The sequence below is a fragment of the Balaenoptera physalus genome (genome assembly GCF_965194825.1).
Source record: "Balaenoptera physalus genome assembly, chromosome: 13".
NCBI classification, from domain to species: Eukaryota; Metazoa; Chordata; class Mammalia; order Artiodactyla; family Balaenopteridae; genus Balaenoptera; species Balaenoptera physalus.
The window spans coordinates 16,230,226-16,254,124 of NC_138892.1; the positions used below are offsets into that span (position 1 = coordinate 16,230,226).

General features: G+C 44.5%; 1 protein-coding gene across 3 annotated transcripts in view; it reads right to left on the minus strand.

The window, feature by feature from the left end:
* RFX4 (regulatory factor X4) overlaps nucleotides 1-23,899 on the minus strand; it is a 166,001-nt gene that overhangs the window by 137,050 nt on the left and 5,052 nt on the right. For all 3 annotated transcript variants that reach the window (XM_082419391.1, XM_082419390.1, XM_082419389.1), the window contains exon 2: nucleotides 1,197-1,283. In XM_082419391.1, coding sequence (XP_082275517.1) covers nucleotides 1,197-1,283 — 87 coding nt within the window. The remainder of the gene's footprint in view (nucleotides 1-1,196; nucleotides 1,284-23,899) is intronic.

A 23,899-nucleotide genomic window follows, 5' to 3' on the forward strand; every position in this document is an offset into this window, starting at 1 on the left:
AGACATTAAGCTAAATGAAATTAGCCAGTCACAAAAGGACAAATACTATGTGATTCCACTTAAATGAGATTCTTACAGTAGTCAAATTCATAGAGGCAGAAAGTAGAAGAGTAGTTGCTAGGGACTAGGGGGAAAGGGGGATGGAGAGTTATTGTTTAATGGGTACAGAATTTTAGTCTGGGAGATGTAAAAAGTTCTGGAGGTGGATGGTGGTGATGGTTGCAAAACAAGGGGAATGTACTGAATGCCACTGAATTATATACTTAACATGGTTAAAATGATACATTTTATGTTAGGTATATTCCACCACAATAAAATACACTTAAAAAAAGAATGTTCAGAGATGCTTAAGAAACAGTCAAAAACTTGAAACAATTTAAATATCCATCAACGTTTAGATTGATATATATGTTGTGATATATGCATACAGTGGAGTACTATGCAGCAATGAAAAAGAAAAACTACTGTGACATACAACAGTATGGCTAAATCTTCCATGAAGATTCCCTGAATCTTCGAGAAAATTGAACTAAGGAGATGCTCTTTACCAACCAAGAGAGACACTCTGTCCCTGCTGGAAATGACTTTTATAATAAGCTGTCCCCTTTTTGCAGTGCTTTAGGAACAAATACAAGTCCCAAGTAGTCTTCTGCTCTTAATATAAGGCACCCACAGCCCCAGTCTGACATAACACAGGGAAAGGTGTAAACAGAGCAGTTTGTATCTGTCCATTAATACCAATTCTCTAGCCCAAGATCCAGGAGAAACGGTTACTTTCAAACACCAAGCCCAAGATCCAGGAGAAACGGTTACTTTCAAACACCAAGGACATTCACGACTCTAAAACAACAGTCCCATGACACACTTTAAACCCACATCTACATGGAATGGCCTTTCCCATTCAAGGTCCACATTTTCCCACTGGAGCATCACTGAGATGGGGTCTTTAGGGACACAGACAATAAAAATGTGTAAACAGCAAGTTTGCGCCGTGGCCTCAGTTTCCACGTTCACCTGACTGCATTGCACTCCTTACTGCAGGATATTACAGGGAGGGCCTGGGGTATTTCATAAATGGCTGGAGAGCCTCTTGTTTCAGGTAACTTGCCCCAGTCTAGCATTCTAGAAGCACCATTCCTCATCAGGACACAGTCCGCATCCAGGACACCGTGGAAGAATGAGTTTCAAGCACTTACTTTCATCATTAGAAACATTCCCCAGAGATGTGTGGCTAGAATAACGTTTGTTTTCACTTTCGTTGAGACATCTTTCAATCCAGCTCTCTAAAAATGAAAAGAAAGAAAATCATGTTGTTGGTGTCTGTGAAGAGAAGAGAACATCATCAATGCGCTAGATTTAAATGCCCATCAACTTTCATCTGAGATCTGCCCAGACTGGAATTGGATTTGACAGGAAGTCCCACATGCACCGTTGCTGATGAGACTTGGCTGAGTAGTTTGGAGGCAAAATGGTAATTTGAAGCCCCACTTGAGTATTTCTTGGTCAAATTCTACTAATTCTGGAGTATTCATAGCCCAATAGTACCAACTGAGGATTATGTTTCTTCAAAAAAAGACACATTCCTGAGAACTAGTTTGTAAAACAAAATTTGGTCAACTGAATCACTAGTGGTGGTTTGGAGACTTGTAAATTAGCAGCAGAACCCTTTCTTCAAAAGAAAACAAAAAAGAAAAGCAGATACAACCCTGAGGGCTCTGGTTGAAGAGGAGGAGGGCAGGGAACCTTACAGCTCCCCTCCCTTTGCCAGCGACCCCTGAAGGGGCTCTTCCAAGCACAGACTGAAGGTCACTGCAGGAGGAGGCATCAAAAGCTCTGTAATAGTTATCCATTACTTTTGAAATCCAGAAGACCATGGTTTTTTTAAAATCCAATTCCAAAGGCTACAAATGTACTTTCCACAATGTAGCATAATGCTTATTCTATCATCTAGACCAGGGGTCCCCAACCCCTGGGCCGACGGACCAGTACCGATTCATGGCCTGTTAGGAACTGGGCCGCACAGCAGGAGGTGAGAGGCGGGCAAGCGAGTGAAGCTTCATCTGTATTTACAGCTTCTCCCCATCCCTCACATTACGGCCTGAGCTCCGCCTCCTGTCAGCATTATGGTGAGTTGTATAATTATTTCATTATATATTACAATGTAATAATAATAGAAATAAAGTGCACAATAAATGTAATGCACTTGAATCATCCCGAAACCAGCCCTCACCCCCTCGCCACCGCCATCAGTGGAAAAACTGTCTTCCACAAAACCGGTCCCTGGTGCCGAAAAGGTTGGGGATCACTGATCTAGACCACCCACTATTCATTCATTTATTCAACAGCATCAGCTAAGTACATCATTTCTGCTATACTGCTTGTTTTGAAAACACAAATGCGTTCAATGCAAGTGATACATTAGGGAACAATTTGTGCCTAGCACAAACTTTCTGTTTGCTTATGCTTGATTTCTTCCTTAAAAAACATCGAATGAATGCAGAAAACTGCACCTAGCTGAACTAAGCCCTGCAGGAATATGCAAAAATGCACACGTGCTCACACCTCAAACATCTACCAGCTACTTGAGTTTACAGTGTGGGTTGTGAGCCACACCTGCCCAGATAACCCACGTTCTAACATTTCACAATAACACACAAGCTGCAGCCCTTCCGAAGTCCACTTCCAAAAGCAAACTTCAGGGCTTCCCTGGTGGCGCACTGGTTAAGAATCCGCCTGCTAATGCAGGGGACACGGGTTCGAGCCCTGGTCCGGGAAGATCCCACGTGCCGCGGAGCAATTAAGCCCGTGCGCCACAACTACTGAGCCTGCGCTCTGGAGCCCACGAGCCACAACTACTGAGCCTGCGTGCCACAACTACTGAAGCCCACGCACCTAGAGCCCATGCTCCGCAACAAGAGAAGCCACCATAATGAGAAGCCTGCGCACCGCAACGAAGTGTAGCCCCTGCTCGCTGCAACTAGAGAAAGCCCGTGTGCAGCAACAAAGACCCAACACAGCCAAAAATAAATAAATTAAATTAAATTAATTTAAAAAAATGTATTATAGGGCTTCCCTGGTGGCGCAGTGGTTGAGAATCTGCCTGCCAATGCAGGGGACACGGGTTCAAGCCCTGGTCTGGGAAGATCCCACATGCCACGGAGCAACTGGGCCCGTGAGCCACAATTGCTGAGCCTGCGCATCTGGAGCCTGTGCTCCGCAACAGGAGAGGCTGCGATAATGAGAGGCCCGCGCACCGCGATGAAGAGTGGCCCCCACTTGCCGCAACTAGAGAAAGCCCTCGCACAGAAACGAAGACCCAACACAGCCATAAATTAAATAAATAAATAAATAAATAAATAAATAAAAATTTAAGAAACTCATTTGACATGGCACTAAATGTTGTCCCCCACCCATCATACAATAGAATGTGAACTGCCTAAACTTGCCCTGGGGTCACTGTTTCTCAAAATTATCATCCTTTAAAAAAAAAAATGTATTATAAAAAAAAGACTATTAAGGACTCGTAGAGCTTCAAAAGCAACTTCATGTCCAAGGTGAAATGCCATATTTACTGTATTTATGTGCCTCTTAACCATTTAACAAGTGTAAAACTGTGCTATCCTATTAGGTTCCTATCTCTTTTCCCATGCGTCACTGACAAAGTTTTTGAGTGTTGTGCCCCTAGCTTATTATTCCAGTGATATCTGTACTTTTTATTGTGCAATTTTGTAGAATGATGGTGATTTGGGGGAATGCATATGTGGTATTACAGCAGAACTGACTATACCTATGGATGTGTGCTTTTTGAACAGTGCTGTCTCCCGCTTCTTTATAATATGGGAGCTAGCATTTACTGAACCCCTATTTTAACATGCCAGGCCCTTTACATATGTTATCTCATTGAATTTGGACAATTCTCTGAAGTAAGGATTTTCATCTCCAGTTTCCCTAGAGAGCAACTGAAGCTTAATCGAGCAATGTGACGCCTCGTAATTCAAAGAGCCAAGGAAAAGATCATTACTTTTCCTTGGCTCTTAGTAACATATTGTAAAAGGAAGCCATGCTCACGCTGGCGAGTAAGCTGTGTAGTGAGGGGAAAGCAAACATCAACAGCAGGGAGAAATGTTAGGGTTTTGGTTTGTATTTTATGTCCCAACAAACTGCTCTTTTAAAAGCTGCTTCCAAAATTGTAAATAAGTAGGAGAGAAATATCAGGGGAGGAACAGGAGCCAGCTTGTTAAAGAGTATATGGAAATCTGGTATTTCTAAGGAAACACTGAGCTGCAGAGAGATTCAAAACATTAAAACGCTACCCCCTTCCAGATTCCAAATGCACAACATAGAAACAAATGGCCTGTAATGTTTTCAAAGCTGTGATGGCACAGGATGGGTGTTTCTCATCACATCTTATGCAAAACCACATCTGGATGCAAATCTCTGGAATTCTTTTCAGAACTCTCTAGAATGTCTCTACTCAGATCTTCTAACCCTTTCAAGTCCTGGCACATTTTCCCTGGCAACAGCTATGGCTGATGTTGGATGGCGTTCCCTGAAATCTGCGGCCCCTTCCTCCACCAAAGCACACCACCAAAAGCAATTTCTATTGTTCTGGGCTAGTCCCTGGTCTTCCCAGCTAGGTATGCACACCTTCGCACTCTCACGTGCATGCAGGCACACAACATTCACACATACACCACCACCCTCTTTCATCAGAAACAGGGAACTAAGGCAACACTCTCGCTCTCACCCATCTGCCTGTGCCAGGATCAGGCCTGTTATCGCTGGAGTCCTGGAAGGGCCTACTGTTGCAGGTGAGAATTCCCAGTGATTGGTGGGGCACACTCTCTGAAGAACTCATGGCAACATCCCAGAGAGGAGGTGGCTCTGAGCACCATGTGGGCCAAGAGAGGCAACACCCACCCACGAGAGTTCAAGTCAAAGAATTTTGCTGATGGCTGTACCTCTCCCCACACTGCCCAGCCTCAACCCTGGAGAGAGATGAAAGCAAGGTTACCGAAGGGAAAGAGGGTAGAGAGAAGAAATCTCACCAAGTACTCCCTTCCCCCACCCACTGCCCCCACTTAGGGCTCTCTGACTCATGGCTTATGCCTGTAGCCACTCTGCTACCCAGCTCTGCTCCCAGGAGCAACACAGAGTAAGTTTGGTCTCTGCTGCAGATGGCAGATATAGGGAGAAGCCACCATGTCTCCATTTTCCTTTCTTTTTCCTTTTTATTTATTTATTTATTTTTAATTTATTTATTTTTGGCTGCGTTGGGCCTTCGTTGTTGCGCGCGGGCTTTCTCTAGCTGCGGCGAGCGGGGGCTACTCTTCGTTGCCGTGCGCGGGCTTCTCATTGCGGTGGCTTCTCTTGTGGCGGAGCACGGGCTCTAGGTACGCAGGCTTCAGTAGTTGTGGCACAAGGGCTCAGTAGGTGTGGCTCACAGGTTCTAGAGCTCAGGCTCAGTAGTTGTGGCGCACGGGCTTAGCTGCTCTGCGGCATGTGAGATCTTCCCGGACTAGGGCTCGAACCCGTGTCCCCTGCATTGGCAGGCGGATTCTTAACCACTGAGCCACCAGGGAAGCCCTTGATGTGGACCATTTTTAAAGTCTTTACTGAATTTGTCACAACACTGTTCCTGCTTTATGTTTTGGTCCCTTGGCCCCGAGGCATGTGGGATCCTAGCTCCCCGACCAGGGATCGAACCCACACCCCCTGCATCGGAAGGCGAAGTCCCAACCACTGGACTGCCAGGAAGTCCCTGTCTCCATTTTTCTAGTCAAAGTACTCCACTTGTTTCAGCTCTTTCTTGGGAGAAATTGTTCCCACTTCTTTGCCATCCTGTTCATCTATTTCTGGCTGTCTTCTATGTCTGTTTGAACATGTCGCACTCAGGATGAGCTCTGAGAGTTCAGATGGGGTCTGAGCAGTGCCAAATACAGCAGAACCATCACATGTGTTGCTCTGGACATGGGGGTTTCCAGTGCATTCAAAGGGCTTGCATTCCAGACTGCATGGATGCAACACTCTGAAATATCTATACAGGCCATGGGCCTTGGAGCCCTTTGACGTTTGTCTTCTTCCCTAGGGGGACCCTCAACAGTGGCATCTGAAACTCGTGTCCCATAAGTTAGGTTGCTCCACAGGACTGGAAGGCCTCTATTTAGGTCACCTGAAGTAACCTTTATGTACTTTAAAACTGCTAATAATGGATTTTTGTCTTGCAAAGATCAAGAATTACTCAACCAGAATGACAGGTATATTGAATTTTTAATAAAGCACTGTGTTCATCTATCTTACTCATTTGTACATTAAGTGACTTAATAAAGGCCACCATATACTGAGCCCTTATAAGCATTATGCAAATGCATTCCATACACCATCATACTTAATCCTCATAACAGCTCTATAAGGTAGGTTCTATTAATATGCACATTTTAGAGATGAGAAAACTAAGGCTCAGAAAGATTAGATGACTTGTCCAAAGTCACCCAGCTAGTAAGAGGTAGGGTTAGGACAAGCATTCAATCTCAGGTCATAACCACAACGCTCTCTCCAAGTGTACCCTGAGTTCTCCTTATCCTGTGTCCCATATGGTTTCCAAAACACGGTGCCAATATTGCAGCACTGATCACAGTCTGCCTTGCATTACAACTTTTGCTAAAACTCAATTTACATATTACAATTTTTGCTAAATTCACTTACATATTTCTTTGCAAGCCTTTGTTATACATAACAGGCTCTTCAGTTCAAAACATAAACATCTTAAGAATGCTGTCCATTTTATTCTATTTCTTTTGACTCTCCAATAGTGCCTGGTATGAAGTTTCTCCTATAGTCTGGCCTCAATGGACGTTACTTTATTGACACACATGATATCAAAGAATGCACAGCATGTAAGGAGGTACACCCACATATCTACAGAATTTCCTAATCATTTTCTTTTTTACCACATAAGGCATGAAAAAGGACAACACATCAAAGGCAATTTTCCAAATAAAGAAAGGAAAATTCAACAAAAATTTATTTTATACTGTCTAGATACAAGAAGCTGTAGTAGAGTGAGTCTGATACAAACATGAGTAAGACTGGTTTCTGCCCTCTAGTTGCCATCAAGAAAGCAAGGAAGGTGCTACTCCGCCAGCTCATGAGTGCAGCCACCCTGTCATCTTTAGTCACCTGTCCCCAGTGGCTGGCACTGTGCCTGGCCCCACAGATACTGTGCAGTAAATACATGCTGTTGAATGTATTACTTTCTTCAGAAAACAACAGTAAGTTCCTACTGTGTGCCAGGTACTACGCAAGTTTTCACACATGCGGTCTGAATTAAACCTCAGAACAATGTGATGTGGTATGTCTTAATATCTCTATTTACTCATATGAAGACTGAGGCTTGAAGCAAAAGTTCTAATACTGTGATCAGTGTGGCAGTATTGGCGCTGTGCTCTGGGACATGGGAGAAGGAGAGCTCAGTTCACACTTGGATAACTTCCTGCTCCCAACTGCCTCATTCTTGATCCATAAAAACCATCTGACCGATGGCCAAGAAGCACATGAAAAGATGCTCAACATCACTAACTATTAGAGAAATGCAAATCAAAACTACAATGAGGTATCACCTCACACCACTTAGAATGGGCATCATCAGAAAATCTACAAACAACAAATGCTGGAGAGGGTGTGGAGGAAAGGGAACCCTCTTGCACTGTTGGTGGGAATGTAAATTGATAGAGCCACTATGGAGAACAGTACGGAGGTTCCTTAAAAAACTAAAAATAGAATTACCATATGATCCAGCAATCCCACTACTGGGCATATACCCAGAGAAAACCATAATTCAAAAAGACACATGCACCCCAATGTTCATTGCAGCACTATTTACAATAGCCAGGTCATGGAAGCAACCTAAATGCCCATCGACAGACGAATGGATAAAGAAGATGTGGTACATATATACAATGGAATATTACTCAGCCATAAAAAGGAACGAAATTGAGTCACTTGTTGAGACGTGGATGGATCTAGAGACTGTCATACGGAGTGAAGTAAGTCAGAAAGAGAAAAACAAATATCGTATATTAACGCATGTATGTGGAACCTAGAAAAATGGTACAGATGAACCGGTTTGCAGGGCAGAAGTTGAGACACAGATGTAGAGAACAAATGTATGGACACCAAGGGGGGAAAACCGCGGTGGGGTGGGGATGGTGGTGTGCTGAATTGGGCGATTGGGATTGACATGTATACACTGATGTGTATAAAATTGATGACTGATTAAAAAATAATAATAAAAACCATGTGACCTTTTAGTAAGGACCAAGCTTGCTCTAAGTGCCCAACAGGATTTATTGACGGCTGTGAGCATAGGCTCCTGGGCTGCGAGGCATCCCTCACCTGACTCATCTGGGATCATGGGCAGGAAGGAGGATGCAGATAATGCCTTATAGATTTTCATCTGATAAGGAGTTTAACCCACATTCCTTAGAGGCAAATCTTCACTCCTCCCCACTTCATATCAGAGATTTGGAAACCCCAATTTGAAGTGACTTTCTCAAGTTCACAGAATGAGCCATAAATGGTTGTTGGGTTTCCTAGGAGATTTGGTTCCCTTTCCAGCAGCAAAAACAACCAGGAAGTAGCTGTATCGGAGGCATGGCACGTCCAAGGCAGTCCAAGACTCAGAGCAGTGCTTCATGAACATATATTGGCCTGGCAGGAGGAGCCAACTGAGTTAGCTGTCAAAAGGCAGGTAGGTAATCCTTGAAGTTTACAGAGCACACTGACATGGAGAACCTGATCTGAGCTTGACAGTCTACCTCATGAGACAGAAATTTACACCACTTTACAGATAAGGAAACTGAACATGGCAGTGGCTCGTTGGCAGTGGTGTGGCCAAGGTCACACAGTTCAAAGGTGTTAAAGTCAGAATTCAAACCCAGATCTTCAGTCTCCAAAGCCTATGCTTACTCTTCCCGCTGCATCCTACTGGGCACAGGCTAGTTGTTCTCTCATCCATCTATCCATTCATTTTGCAAATATATAGTTATCAAGTGTCTTCAGTGTAAAGTTCTAACAGAAGAGATGGACAAAAGCTATTTAACAGGAAGCCAATATAGTACAGCAGGATATCTCTGATGGACCAGGGTCTCAGGACCTGAAAGTATCTTGGTTGCTTATGTATTCTTTTTTTATTATTGATGTCCCCCACTCTTAAAACTGTAAGTTCTAACAACCTTGAGGATCTTGTTCAGCACTTAGTTCCCAAGAGCCTGGAGTGGTGTCGGGCACAGAGCTGGTGGTGATGGCCGTGATGAAGCGAAGCAGAATGAAGGAACAGGGAATGCTGGACGGGGGGTCCTCCCCAGGAAGGCCTCTGGGAAGAAACAGCATTTGAGCAGGGACCGAGTGCGGTGAGGGAGCAAAAAGGGCCTTCGAAAGTCCTGACAGCGGGGACCACAGAGGCAAAGGCTCTGAGGTGGGGTCACGTGTGACCTATTTAAGGAACTGGAAGAAGGCCCGGGGGCTGATGTGGAGTGGCCATGGGGGAGACAGTACAAGATGAAAGAGAAGACAGAGGCAGGCCAGGAAGAATGTGGGGCCTGGGGTCAGAACAACTGGATTTCAAATCGCAGTCCTGCTACTCACTAGCTATGAGACACTGACATGGTTCTGGAACCTTCCTAAAGCCCTGTCTCCCAGGTTTCTCCAAAGATTAACTGAAATGATACGGGTGAGGCACTGAGCATGCTTGGCTTTGTGGGAAGATGAGGAAAGCCTGGTCTCTATCCAGCAGGTGCTCACAGCCATGATGGGGACAGACGGCAATGGTGACATTTAGCATTTATTGAGCGTCCTCTCCATGCCGGTCACTCTGCTTCACCTCTGCTCACCTCCAGCAGCTCTGAAACAGAGACCTGAACAACTCCGATCTGTGAAGAGGAAAGTCTCGGAGAAGCTAGGTGATGTCACCACCACAGGTCTGTCTGACCCCAAAGCTGTTGGCTGTCACCACGGCACCCTGCCTTGCTAAGCCAGCAGGTAACCAGGAGTACGTCTAGATTACAATAAGGTGCTTCCAGCTCGGCCTGGCTGCTTCACAGAGGGTGGGGGGAAGGCATTTCAGCTGGCCCTTAAAGGAGTCGGCATCGGCCAGACCAAGGAGGAAAGGAGGGCATTCCGGGGAAGAGGGCCACCGTCACAGACAAAGGCACAAAATGGGTTCTGAGAAAGGTGAAGAGCCCACTGACCCGTGACCCAAAGAGTGGTGGGAGACAAGTGGGAGATTCCATTAGGAGCAGATTGCAAAGGCCTCACCCACCAGGCCAAGAAGCCTGCAGGCAGCTGGGAGCCAGCCATGATTTTTAAGCAGTGGGGGAGTAACACGATGAGCTTTGTTTCTGAGGAACTGGATGAGAACAGGGAGTTTTGACTTATGCAATACCTGAAGAAAACACCGCCTGACTTATAAAGTGTCACTGGGTTTTAATAGAAGGCGTTATTCATTCTCTTTATATCAACAGTCTTTTGGGGTGCTGTGCTGAGGCCTATTTTAGGAACCTGCAGCTTTAGAAATGCTACATGAAAGAGCTGACATGCCACACTCACAGCTACCAAGGGAGGACAGGGCCCCAGATCCCTCTGGAGGTGCCAGAGCACACCCCAGTGTCCCCTCCCCCAGGGCCTGGTCGTTATCAGGAGAACCATGCCACCGGGGCCTGCTCCCGTCCCCCCATGCACCAGGATGCTGCTTTTCCTCTCTCCCCGGGACTCCCCATGGTGGTGACACACAGGATGCTGTGGAAAGTGGGCCCAGGAGGCGGGCAGCTGTGGCCTCTCCAGGAGGTACCTCAGGTCAGTGGGTTGCCATGGCGACACCACAGGCCCCGCCCCAGGGGCTGCTGGGTTCCAGGAAGGGGTCCCTGCCCTGCCTCCAAGGGGCAGCCCCACGCTGCCGCTGCTTTTATTCCTTCCCTCGCCCACCAAACAGTGATTTAGTGCTGACTGTTTGCCAGGCTCTGAGGATCTAGTGATGAGCATGGCAGGCAAGGTCCCTGCTCTCAGGGAGCTTATATTCTGTTGTGGAGACAGACAAAACAAATAAGCAAGATGACTTAGAGCATGATGAGTGTTCTGAAGAAACGAAGCTCTGGAATGGGATAGAGAGAGATGGGGGTGCTGTTTTAGGTGGCAGGGACGCTGAGGGCCTCTCGGAGGAGGTGATGTTGAGGCAACTGCAAAGGCCCAAGGTGGGAGTGGGCTTGGAGGGTGTGAGGAAGAGCCAGGAAACCAGTATGGTGGAGGAGAGGAAAGAAGGGGGAGGGCAGTGCGAACTGAGGTCAGAAAGTTAGGAAGGGCCCGAAGTTTGCTGGCCAGAGTAAGAACTTCACATCTATTCCAAGTGTGCCAAGACGCTATTGGAAGGCTTTAACCAGGTGACATGAACTGCACTGGCTCAGAAAGGGCAGGCTGTGAGGGGACTTACATTCATTCATCCCACTGTCCGTTTATCAACTATTTATGCGCTAGCATGTTGCAGGCACTGAGCTATACAGCAGGGACATAGCAGGGAACAAGACAGTTTATGGCTTCATGGAAGGTCAGAGTTTAGTGCAGAAGTCAGCTATTCAATAATCACACAAATAGAGACATGATTACCAAGAAAGCCAGGGTAGAGAAAAAAAGAAAGGTCTGACCTAATCTGTGAGAGTCAAGGAAGCTTCTCAGAGGAGGCAGCATTAAACTGACAGCTAAAGAGTAAGAAGACATGTGTTACTACCCCAGGGAAAAGAGGGAGGAGTGTTCCTGGCAGAAGGAACGGCATATGCAAAGTCCCTGAAGCTGGCAGAAGAATGACACGCTCAAGAAATTGACAAGCAGCCTGAGCGTGAATGGACACATTCATTCAGGTGTTAATTCAACATGTGTTTACTGAGACTATCCTGTATAACTAGCACTCTGTAACATGCTAAGGGGCATGTGCACATAAAAGCCCTGCCTCTGTACTCAGGGCTGGGTTAAGGAGTCTGGATTCTATTCAGTAGATGGTTGAGAACCTCTAAAAGTTTTTGAGTAGAGTGTGGCATAAACAAATCAGTTCTGTGGGCAGCTCCATCGGGGGCTGCTAAACACAATTTTAGTGGGGAGGGAAAGGGAAGCAGGAGACCATATCATTTATCATCTAAACCTGGACATTTCTGAGACTGAAAAGCAGTGTTAGTAATAATTTTGCCAGGACCATATGTGTAAACCAGGATTGTCCCAGGCAAACTGGGACTTAATGTCCCCCTAGTAGGAGGCCACTGCAAGAGTCTAAGTCTTCGATGCTTGAACCAGAACAGATGAGTGAGATGAGAAAAGAAAAGAACTCTGCCCTCCTTCTAGCTAACTGTATCCACTCCTCTGGCCGATCCACGTGACCAGTGTCCCCATGTCTCTTCTTCATCAGCTGGGGTCTCAATCACTGCATGACGCAAGTGCGTCCACTAATGACACATCCTGGAACGTGGCCTCTCAATGAAGTACCATCATCCTCGTCAACATCATCATCAGAGCAATGACTTGCCCAAGATCACACAGCCAGTAAGCAGCTGAGCCAGGGTTTGAATCTGACTCTAACCTAACCATTAACTTATACTGTAATACGCATAATTACACCTGCCTTAAAGTCTCGTGAGCACTAAGCTGTGTCTAAAATAATACCAAACACACAATATGTGCTCAGTAATGTTACTGCTCCTTCTTACTTCAGGAAAACTCAATACAGAAAACTCTAAAGTGGGCAAAGAGATTAATTAAGATGTCATTGTTTGCAATATACAAGAATTAGGGAGGGAACCCTGAAGGTACACCAATGCTGATATTTCACAGATCATGAACTCACCAACAGTCTCCAGAGACTAGAGAAAATTAAAGCTAAGGTGTTCAGTGCCATCTCCTGTCGAAGATAAACTCAATGTAAAAGCAGATCTCTGCTCTGAAAATATCTCTGGGAACATCAGAGTTAATGTACATAATTGCATAACCAGGTTGTAAAAATTTCATTTCCCCTCCACTTCTCGGGGGGGGCATACCTACCCTAACCCAATGTTGGCAGACTTCTTTGTTTCTATTGCTATTATTACAATATTATTAAAACAGAAAATCTGAAGAAGATTACTGGAGCCACGGCTACTCGCTGTGCACATCATCTGGTATTGATTCTTGACATCACTGCCTTTCCTAGGTTTTTGTTTGTTTGTTTACCTCTCCTGCATTTCTTCTCACCGCCTGTATTAGAGGATGTGGATTCCCCCTCCGAAAACTCAGGAGTCAGGCACTCCTGGCTGCCGGACCCAAAGAAACTTCAAACTAGCCTGAACTTTTGAGATAAATCAACAAAATATCCTTCTCTTAAGCAAAGCGCTTTTTTCTTTCCTGTGTTAATCTATCGAAGAAATTATACTTTTTTTTAAAAATTTATTTATTTATTTATTTTTGGCTGTGTTGGGTCTTTGTTTCTGTGCGAGGGCTTTCTCTAGTTGCAGCAAGCGGGGGCCCCTCTTCATCGCGGTGCGTGGGCCTCTCACTATCGCGGCCTCTCTTGTTGCGGAGCACAGGCTCCAGATGCGCAGGCTCGGTAGTTGTGGGTCACGGGCCTGGTTGCTCCGCGGCATGTGGGATCTTCCCAGACCAGGGCTCGAACCCGTGTCCCCTGCATTGGCAGGCAGATTCTCAACCGCTGTGCCACCAGGGAAGCCCTATATTTTTTAATGTTGAAAAGAGAAACATATTGACCCACAGTCCCACCCCTCTAACGTGTGAACTACTTGTCCTCTTTCTGCATTGCTCCCCAGCCTCGTGTGCACCTGTGCACATGTGAACTGTAATCTCAGGGAATGTACAATTTCTATTCCTTTTCCTCTCAACATGCTATCATGCAGATTTCCCCTCTGCTGCTACGTTCGTCATTGTTTAATACATGCCCAGTGTTCCCCTGAGCTAATGTTCCTATTTTTTACAATGTTTTAATGGACAACATGGTGCAGGTAATGTTTTCTTTCATTTGGATCATTTCCTGAGAATCACCTAGGAGAAGGAAAAGTAAGCATGTGGGCTTCGTAACTAGCTACAGACGAATGGTCTGAATTACAGCCTTAGTACTTACTAGTGAAATGACTTTAGGCAAATTCCCTAAACCTCAGTGTCCCCTTGTTTAAAATGTGAGTAATAATAATGTGCCTACCTCATCTTAGTGGTGTGAGATTGCAGTGAACAAATGCATGGAAAGCACTTAGAGCACAGTGCCTGGCACAGAGCACGTTCTAAATATATGGAACCGCTGTGAGTCCCAGGCACCTGTTTATGACTAAGGCACTTTTCTGGTTTGCTTGAATAACAATGTAGTAGTTAAGGACACAGACCGTGGAGCTCAACTGCCAGGTTCAAGTCTGACTTCCTTGAAGTATGACCTTGGGTGAGCAACTCGACCTCCTTGAGCCTCAATTTTTTTAATCTGCAAAATGGGAGTGGTAATAATAGCACCTCATGGGGTTTGTATGACAATTAAGTGAATAAGGCACAGAGAATGTTTACATGGTAAGCACTATATAAGTCTTAGCTATTATAATTTTTATATCATGCCCACCTCCCAGGAATTACTCTTTAGTTCCTTCCTGTTATCATTCTTTCCGTTTGATTCTTGGATCTCTTGGTGCATGGCCTTGGGAGCCGGCAGGACACTAATTCTAATCCTCCCCTTACAAGGGACCAAGTAAATTCTGCAACCCTGGGCAAATTACTTAACCTCATGGACCTCAATTTTCTTCCTATATTAAAGATACTTACCCCATGAGGTTATTATGAGGATTAGGAGAAATAATATAAGCTCCTTAAGAGCTGACTGTACCTTATTCCCCACACTTAGGACGGTGCTCGGCACAGAAGAGCAGATCAATGAGGGGAGAAGAGGAAGGGCTGAGAGGAGGCAGGGAAAGAAAGAAATGAATGAAGCACCAGCACCATGCCTGGCTCACAGGGGCTCAAGAGTGTCAGTTCATCTGCAGTTAATCTATCAAGTACTTGCTTGCATGGAGCCTTGAGCCAGGCTTCCTAGAAAGCAGGCAAAGAGATGCAGCATTCCTCAGAATATGAAGGAGGAATTGATTTATATCTTAAGTAAATACTCATCAAGCACTGACTTGTGCGAGACACTCTGTGCTAAGCACAGAGAATAATGACACAGGTGGAAATCTTGAGAAACAAAGGAAGAAGCATCAAGTAAACACTGAAAACAAGGATTGGAAGTATGTGCACTTTAGGCTCACGTGGATAAGAGCACCGCGAGGCAAAGTCAAGACAGTCAGAGCTCTATGTGGAAGGGAAACCACCAGCACCTTCATTACAACTGCATGTTTTTAATTGGTATGGCGATGGCCTGGTTTAAGAAAGCGGGACCAGCTTTGGTGCCATAACAACCTCAGTTCGGATACTCTCGCTGTACGAACCAATGCACGTACAGTGACTGAATCCCACAGAGTGGTAGTTTCACTAAGTATAAGATGGGAATGATCCTGCCCAGATCACAGGTTTATGAGGTTATGTACTGAAAAGACTGAATACAGTGGAAGTGTTGTGTAAAATGTTTTCTTCTCCTATGCAGTCCTGGGGGAAGGGGCAGAAAGGGGAATGGGGAGAAGGCAGGTCTTGGAAGCTACTAGGGGGACACAAGGAGAAGCAAGTGCTCGAAGCACCTTCTGTTTATTGAGCTTTTACAACATGCCAAGGCCCTGTGTGGACCCCTTTATATGCATTAGTTCATTTAATCCTCACAATACCCTCTAAGGTAGGTACTCTGCATGATCCCACTTTACTAACAAGCAAACTGAGGCTCAGAGAAGTCACATGACTTGCTGAATTCATACATCTAGCCCACGGCAAAGCCGATTCTCACTAAGTCTATGGGATTCTAAAGCCAGAGCAGTTAAATGATTGTATCAGTGATTGCAAACTCCCTGCTATTAATGATTGTATCAGTGGACTTCCCTGGTGGTGCAGTGGTTAAGAATCCACCTGCCAATGCAGGGGACACGGGTTCGAGCCCTGGTCTGGGAAGATCCCACATGCCGTGGAGCAACTAAGCCCGTATGCCACAAATACTGAGTCCACATGCCACAACTACTGAAGCCCGTGCACCTAGAGCCCGTGCTCCGTAACAAGAGAAGCCACCACAATGAGAAGCCTGCGCACCGCAACAAAGAGTAGCCCCTGCACGCTGCAACTAGAGAAAGCCCGTGCACAGCAATGAAGACCCAACGCAGCCAAAAATAAATAAATAAATAAATAAATGAAAAAATGAATAAATAAATATTTTGAAATATGATTGTAACAGTGATTGCAAACTGTGACATGCTACGCAATGGAAGGGGCTGTTATTTTAACACCCAAGGTTTTTATGCTTAACCTATTGTAAGGAAAATCATGTCTGTAAGTAAATAGGTAGGAAGCCTTTGATGATATAAGATGTCAAATTTGCCAGAGTAACTGGCAGGCGGGGGATACCTCCCCAGTGGTGGTGCCAGGTTGAACTCAGAAGCTCTGAGAACACTTAGAGATGAAAGGAACACCTGACATGAAGGTGCCCCCGCAGGAAGGAGCCCCCGTGGGTGTCCTCAGTCAGCAGTCTGCTGCCAAAGTCACATCCAGGTGCCCATGTCAGCCAGAAGCCCACTGACACCCGTGACAGTGTGCTCCAGAGAACTGCAGCATGAGCAGCCATCTCCCCCAGGATTAGGGGTGACCTGACCTCCTGAACTTCGTTATACAGTAGAGCAGGTGAGCTAGGATGGACATCTCCGAGGTCCTCCTTCTAACTCCAGGTCTTAGGAGGAAGGAGGCAGCCTGGCTTTGAAATCAGAATAATCTGTGCTCAAATCCTCGTTTGACACTAGCCATTTGGCCTGGACATGTTACCTAGGCTCTCTGCACCTCGGTTTCCTCTTCTGTAAGATGGGGAAAATAATGCCATCGGTTGGGTATGAAAATTAAATGAGTTAACATGCATAAGCATTTAGCACAGTGACTGGAAAAGATTATAAATGTTATTAATCTGCTACCCGATTTCCAAAAGGCAGCCACTTGATTAAAAAAAAGCAACTAATAATTTTGAAAATAATTCATTAAGGCAGCCTGCCGTCAATTACCAAAATAATTTGTGTAGTTCCCTCCTTCTCTCCCATCCTCCCTCTGTCCCTTCCTTCCTCCCTTGTCTCCTTCCTTCCTTCTTTCCTTTCTTTCTCTCTTCATTCCCTTTTCCTTCATTCTTCCCTTCTGAAAAACAATCTATGTATCAATATGTAGTCTCCAGGTACTATGTACAATCATACGGCTTTGGTGTTTTTTTCCTTTCTTCTTCTTTTTTACGTATGTCTCAATACTAAAAAAAAACTCTGAACAGAACACAGACCCACAGGGAATCCTTTTTTTAGGTTCCTCGTCTCTTGGATCTCTCTGGACCCCTCTGGACCTCTCTGCCCTGCACGCTTTCCCTGCTATGCTCGGGGCTCAACCAGCCTGAGTGAGGCTCACGCCTGTTGCGGGTGAGACCAGGTCCAGGCAGGCAGCTCTCCCCGCTCCCAGTGCCTCCTCAGCAGTGCCCTGCAAGGTAGCTCAGGCGGAGAATGCCCTGCAGCCTGGGCACCCAGAGAAAACCCCAACGAAGCAGACAAACAATTCATTCTTCTAATCACAGCAAAGTTTTCAAACTTTAAAACGGAGCCTTGATTAGAAGAAAAGCTGTGTTTTTTTTTCTAAAAGCCTGGCATTTCTGAAAAGGTCCCCTACCCAAACCACAGCAACCTCAAAAACTCTGCCCACTGAGTTGAAAATAAAAGTTCATGGAGACCAAAGGCCCTCTCACAACAACAGCTCAACGCTTTAGAAATCTTCTTTCCAATGCTTAAAAGTTTTCACATTTTAACTGAGGGCCTGAAGCCCTCTGGGATCTTCCTTCCTTGTAAACTCCCAGGGCTTTCTCAGCCAAAGTTATGTATTTTTTTATGATGTCTAATAATGCTTTGTGGAGAAACTATTTTGTTTTTGTAAAAGGAGCCATCAAGTAAAAGAAAAAAAAAATCCTAGAAACAGAAATTTTAGCTTTTTTTGTAGTCGTGTAAGAATGATACAAAATTACTTCATTTTCTTTTTGGTAGAACAAAGAACTTATAGAGGCGGCCAAATTCTCCCCCTGCCCCCACTCTGCATTTGTTATCAGCAGTGGAACTGAACACCAGAAAGAAAACACGGCGAAATATTTAAGGTGATCAATCAATTCCACCATAAACAGATCTGCATTTACGCCAGGGGCCCAATTCCGGAACTTTACAAAACCCCAACAACTTCAATAAGAATTTCACCTACCCATGAGCTCTGAGAACCAGTTCACAAACTATAAATACATCACATGTATCAACACCCCCAAATTTAGACTCATCATTCAGAAAAAGATGATGTGGAACTCAAATATCACCCCTGCTTTTTAAAAAAATTATAAATTCTGTAATTGTAACATTCAAAGAAATGCCTCCTTCTTCAGAAGTCTAATATTAGCTTGAAACGACTTCAGAGCCGTCACAAGATTCAAGACAAACGTGTTAACATAAGCTTCTCCACGAAATGCGTTCGTGCCTCAAAAATTGGTTGCTGGCGGTATAATTAGCAATCACTAATCACTCTTTAGATTATTCAAATGACAGTTCAAAATCTAGTCCAGGAGTAGTTCACTCGTGTTCACTGATACTGCATTTTCTCCAACATGATGGATTCAGGAGATCAATGCTTATGAAGTAGTAATTCTCCCTTCCAATTAAATAAAAATCTGCTATATTCATCAATCTCACTTAGGCTGAGTCTAAACAATGCTGACCTTTAGCACAATTGGGTAGTCAGAAAACACGCAGGGCACTAAGCCCTAACTAACCTTCACTGGGTTGAAGCCTTTTCAAAGGCTTTATTATCCCCTTGAATTAAAGCAAAACAATCACAACAATATAAACCCAACATGTCCAGGTTCACCTGTCTACTAATAATTATTGATTGCTCAGAGGCAGATTATGCTTTTACATTTTATTGAGGATTAACCAACCACAAGAGTGGAAACTATATACCTATTTTAAAGAAATTCTGCTCTGAGGATCAGATCTGACCACAGAAACAACGTAATCTACTGGCACAGGTAATCCAGCCCTGGTTGCCTAAATTCAGATCGTATTCAACTGAAAACAGAAGGGCTGAATTTCATTCTTTCTTTTCTGCTTTTTATGATCTTTCTCTCTCTCTTAAAGAAAGCTGTTAATATTTCAAAAGCCCAAAAACCACAATGTAGATAAAATCAAGTTATAAAGACAGAAACTGAACAAATGGACATTTTCTCCTCACGTTAGAAAAATATGCAAGAAAGGCCAAAGAACTAAACGAGTTTCCTGCTAAGGCGAGTTTCAGAGAAAGACTCCCTTGAAACTGGTTTCCCCTTCTTGAAAGTCAAGTGTAAAATGGTTCAGTCTTTAATAAAACAGTGATGCCTACAAGTATTGGGCAGCGGGGGGAGGGCAGTGGATGAAGAACGTGGGCCATCACGTTCTAACTGGGAGGGCGTCAGGGGTTGTGCAGGGGCCTTCATCAGAGGTGTGCACCATACGTCTCCTCTGAGAGCTCCATGGAACTCTCTTGCAGGATTCAAATCCCAGTCAACAGGTGTTGCCTCTACAAAGACACATTTTCCACTTCCTTTAACAAACTGGAAAATGCAAGGGTGAAACCATGGCAAACAGAAGCACATAAAATGCCTTGTTCATGGGAAAGGTAGAGAAATGAAAATGACATGAATCCCTCAGCCTAAAACCTTTTAGAAGAGAATGATTTATCTTGACGTGAGAATTGAGACTATGTCTACGTGGTACAGAAAACATCTAGATATGCTGAAACAATCTTATTTTCAGCATTCTTATCCCCTTTTCCCAACTAGACACCTAGGATTTGGCACAGGAAGGCCAGATAGTTATTTTCAATCATAGTAAGGTCTGCCATTTACTGAGCAATTTCTAGGAGCCAGGCTTAACTTAAAGTGCACAATCTCATTATATCCTCTTTTTGTTCTTATTGAAGTATAGTCGACATACAATATTATGTTAGTTTCAAGTGTACAACATAGTGATCCGACAAATACATTACCACACAATCACCACGACAAGTCCAGTAACCATCTGTCACCACACAAAATTATTACAGCATTATTGACTATATTCCTTATGCTGTTACAGTACATCCCTGTGACTTATTTGTTTTATAACCGGAGCTTGTACTTCTTAATCCCCTTCACTTATTTCACCCAACAACCTCCCCCTCCCCAGTATATCCTCTTAAGAACCCTAGAAGGTAAAGAGTGGATTTTTTCACAAAGAAGGAAGTTGAGGCTTGAGAACTTAGGTCATTTGCCCCGGGTCACACAGCTAGCAAGTGACCAAGCAGGGATTTAAATCTTGGTCTATCTGATAGCAAAGCCCATGTTCTTTTCATTAAAGCACACCCACATCTACCTGAAGTCACAGGGGAACACGTATCTGTGAATGACTTCTAGCTCTAATATATGGTTTGTTAAATTACCACCAAAAGGCTGCATATATAATCACAGTACTTAATGGCTTCTGCCTCATTAGTTTATTCTGGCTGAGGTATGTCTGTATGTGAGCATGAATGAAGCCTAGACATTCACAGACACAAAGCGAATGGTAACTAAATTTCAAATGAATCCCCAAGAAGACTACAGTGCATTTCATATCTGTAATAAAGATGTGTCCCTTTATGTCCCTATTTTTGCCAACGATAATTTACAATTTTGTCTTCACAGTATAAAAGACTATCCTAACACTTTCTAACAGGAAGAAAATAGCATGCTTTTGCTAAAATAATATACGCTTTCATTGGACATCCTTTCCAACACAACCCTCTCCCTCGCTAAAACAAAAAAGAAGAGAAAGACAGTATAGCCTTGTGACTAAGAGTGTGGATCACTGCAGGTTAGGGTACTTACCCCCTTCAAGGATATCCTTTATCTGCCTCCATTTCCCATTGCATAGAATGGAATGGATAATAATAGTACTCCTAACATATATTTTAAAATACAACTAATAATGAATTTAAAGTGCTTAGTACATGCCCGGCATGTGAAAGGCACTTGACAAACATTAGCTTTAAAAATGAAAACAAAAACCTAGGTTTATTACTTGCATTCTGTCTCAGGAAAGTTTGGCACACACGCAATTAAGATCGATCTTGCTTCCCATGCAGTCAAGGTATGTCTCACAGCCCAACTTCTAGAGCTCAGAAACTTTTCAGTTTTGAGCCTGTTGGTTTCCTCCTTTAAACTGCAAATGATAACAGTTCCTTCTTCGTAGCGTTGTTGTGAGCATTACCTAGATAATGCATTTAAATTAAAATGCTTAGCAAAGTGAAAACATATAGTAAGTATTGAATATGTTATTTATTATCACTTTCGCATTGCAGACTCACAACAGCCCTATCAGACAGTTCTCTCAATTCTGTAAGAAAATTGAAGCTCAGCAATATCTAGCTTCCAGACCAAAGACACACAGCTTCATGTGGCAGAAAGGCACCCTGTGAAAGGTAGCAACCTCCCCATCACCACACTCTATCTTCATTAATCTAGATAGTGTTTTCTCTTCATAGTACGTATCACTAGCTGAGATTATCTATTTTTGTGTTTATCTGTTTGTCTGTCTAGAATTTATGCTCCAGAGGAGCAGAGATGGCATTTTAAAGCTCAGCATTCAGCAGAATGCAGGGCATGTAGAAGACACATAGAATTCTTGAATGAATGGATAGATGAAACAAGCTAAAATTTGCCCAAAGTCTATAACTCTACTCAACCCTTATGATGCACTGCCTCCTACCACTGCCATCATTTAAAATCCTCTTCAAATCCAGAATCATATGACAACTTCAGAGACGTTTTCTCTGGAGCTCAAAGACACAACATTCCTTGCTCCTCCACTCTCATCCATGCATTTCCCTTCTCACCAAGTGGGACTCAAATCCACCTGGCGGCCAGTGTCATCACCAAGCCCTGCCAGGCTAGCGCTCTACCAGTGTCCGGCTGAAGCAGGCAGGGTGGGGCGAGGGAACGGGCTCTCCCAGGCTGGCCTCCGATCTAGCTCTGCCACGTACAAGTTGTGACCCTGTGCAAGTTCCAGACCCTCTTTCATCCTAAAAAGGACAACGCAGAACTGCTGTCAGGCTTAAATGGCTAATGTGTGGAAAAGTGCCTGTGAACGGGGCTGCCATACGGTGGGTGCTCAACGACAGAGAGCAACCTTTCCTCCAAGCCCCGAGGGGACACTCTTTTTCTGTCCCTTGTAGCGCTCACCACTCTCAGTATGTCCATGCCTTCCCTCGTCAAAACGTTTTAAAGTCCTTGACAGTAGGGACTGTGGCCTTATTCATCCCCAGGCTCTGCCACCCAACAGGTGCTCAGTGAGCGAGACTGAATAAAACCTCCGATAAATTCACCCAAAGTAATTTTTTTAACTGTTACCTGACACCTCCAAATTATCTGTCTTTGAGTTATTCTCTCCCCTAACCTTGATAACATTGCAAAGACATCGCAAATAGAGCGGGGTGTGGGGAGAAGCAACGTCAGAGATTCTCCCCCACCACCGCCTTTTCCATCCTGCAGGGCCGTGCATTCCTGGAGGGGCAGCTGAAGAGTGTCCCTAGTAACCTGTACAGCAGGCAGGGCAGGCTCTCAGGGGCCTATGCAAGTGGAGACCTGACTGTCTGGCGTCCAACTTGTGATGTCACCATTCCATACCTTTTCAGCCTTTTTTTTTTTTTTTTTTTTTTTTGCACAGACACCAAGGCAAACACACACATCAACTTGACTTAGAATCACGATTTTGCAGTGTTGGAAATAGAAGAGAAACCCTGTGCCTGATGCAGGTCACAACAATACCTCTCTCGTGGAGCGCTTGTGAGGATCAATGTGTGATGAACTACTTTATAAACCTAGTACCAGGCAGATATCACAGACACGGGCATGTAAATTAGTCATAAACTTTCAGACAGACCGTGGCAATCTTTACATCCAATCCGTTCATTTACAGATGAGGCGACAGAGTCTGGGGAGAATGGAAGGACTCCTCTGCTGAACATATCACCAGGAGGGGTGGCCAGGTGTGAGAAGAGCCTCACCTCTTCCTAAAAGCTTGAGCAACGGAGGGTGAAGTCTGGTGTACTCTTGATAGCAACATCTCACCACATGGGCCAGTGTGGCTTCTTATCCAGCATCTGTGGGGGTCTGTGATGCTGGCTTCATCACCCAGAGGCATTTCAGTGTTGACGCCGGGTACAGCCCCATAAAATCTAACGCCTTAAGGGACGCACCTCAGGTGTAACTGAGAAAGGCAATTGCAGGTCCTTAAAAGGGGGTTATTCAAGGTTCTTGACTCTTAAAATCCTAAATGACTTGTAAAAATATTTTAGTATATTATTAGTTTGGGGAGAGAGTCACTAACTGTGCAGTGGATCATAGTTCAGATAGTGGTAACCTGGGTTCTATAACAAAGAGGGATACGTCTAACTTGTCAGAGAATCCCAGTCTGTGAGCTGTCTTACCCTTCATTTTACAGGCAATTAAAATTAATCTTGTAAAGGCTAGAAGATTTACCTTAAGTATCATTACAAGTGGCTGAGTCAGAATGATAACCCAGAGCTTTCCTCACTGTACAAAGGAGGAAAAAATCCGGAGGATCTTCTCTTCAGTACCCTCCCCACCCCTCCAAAGGAGAAAGCACCTCCTTCTCTTCTCTTTCCCGCCTTATCCTAACCCCTTACCCTTTCAGATCCAGTTTGG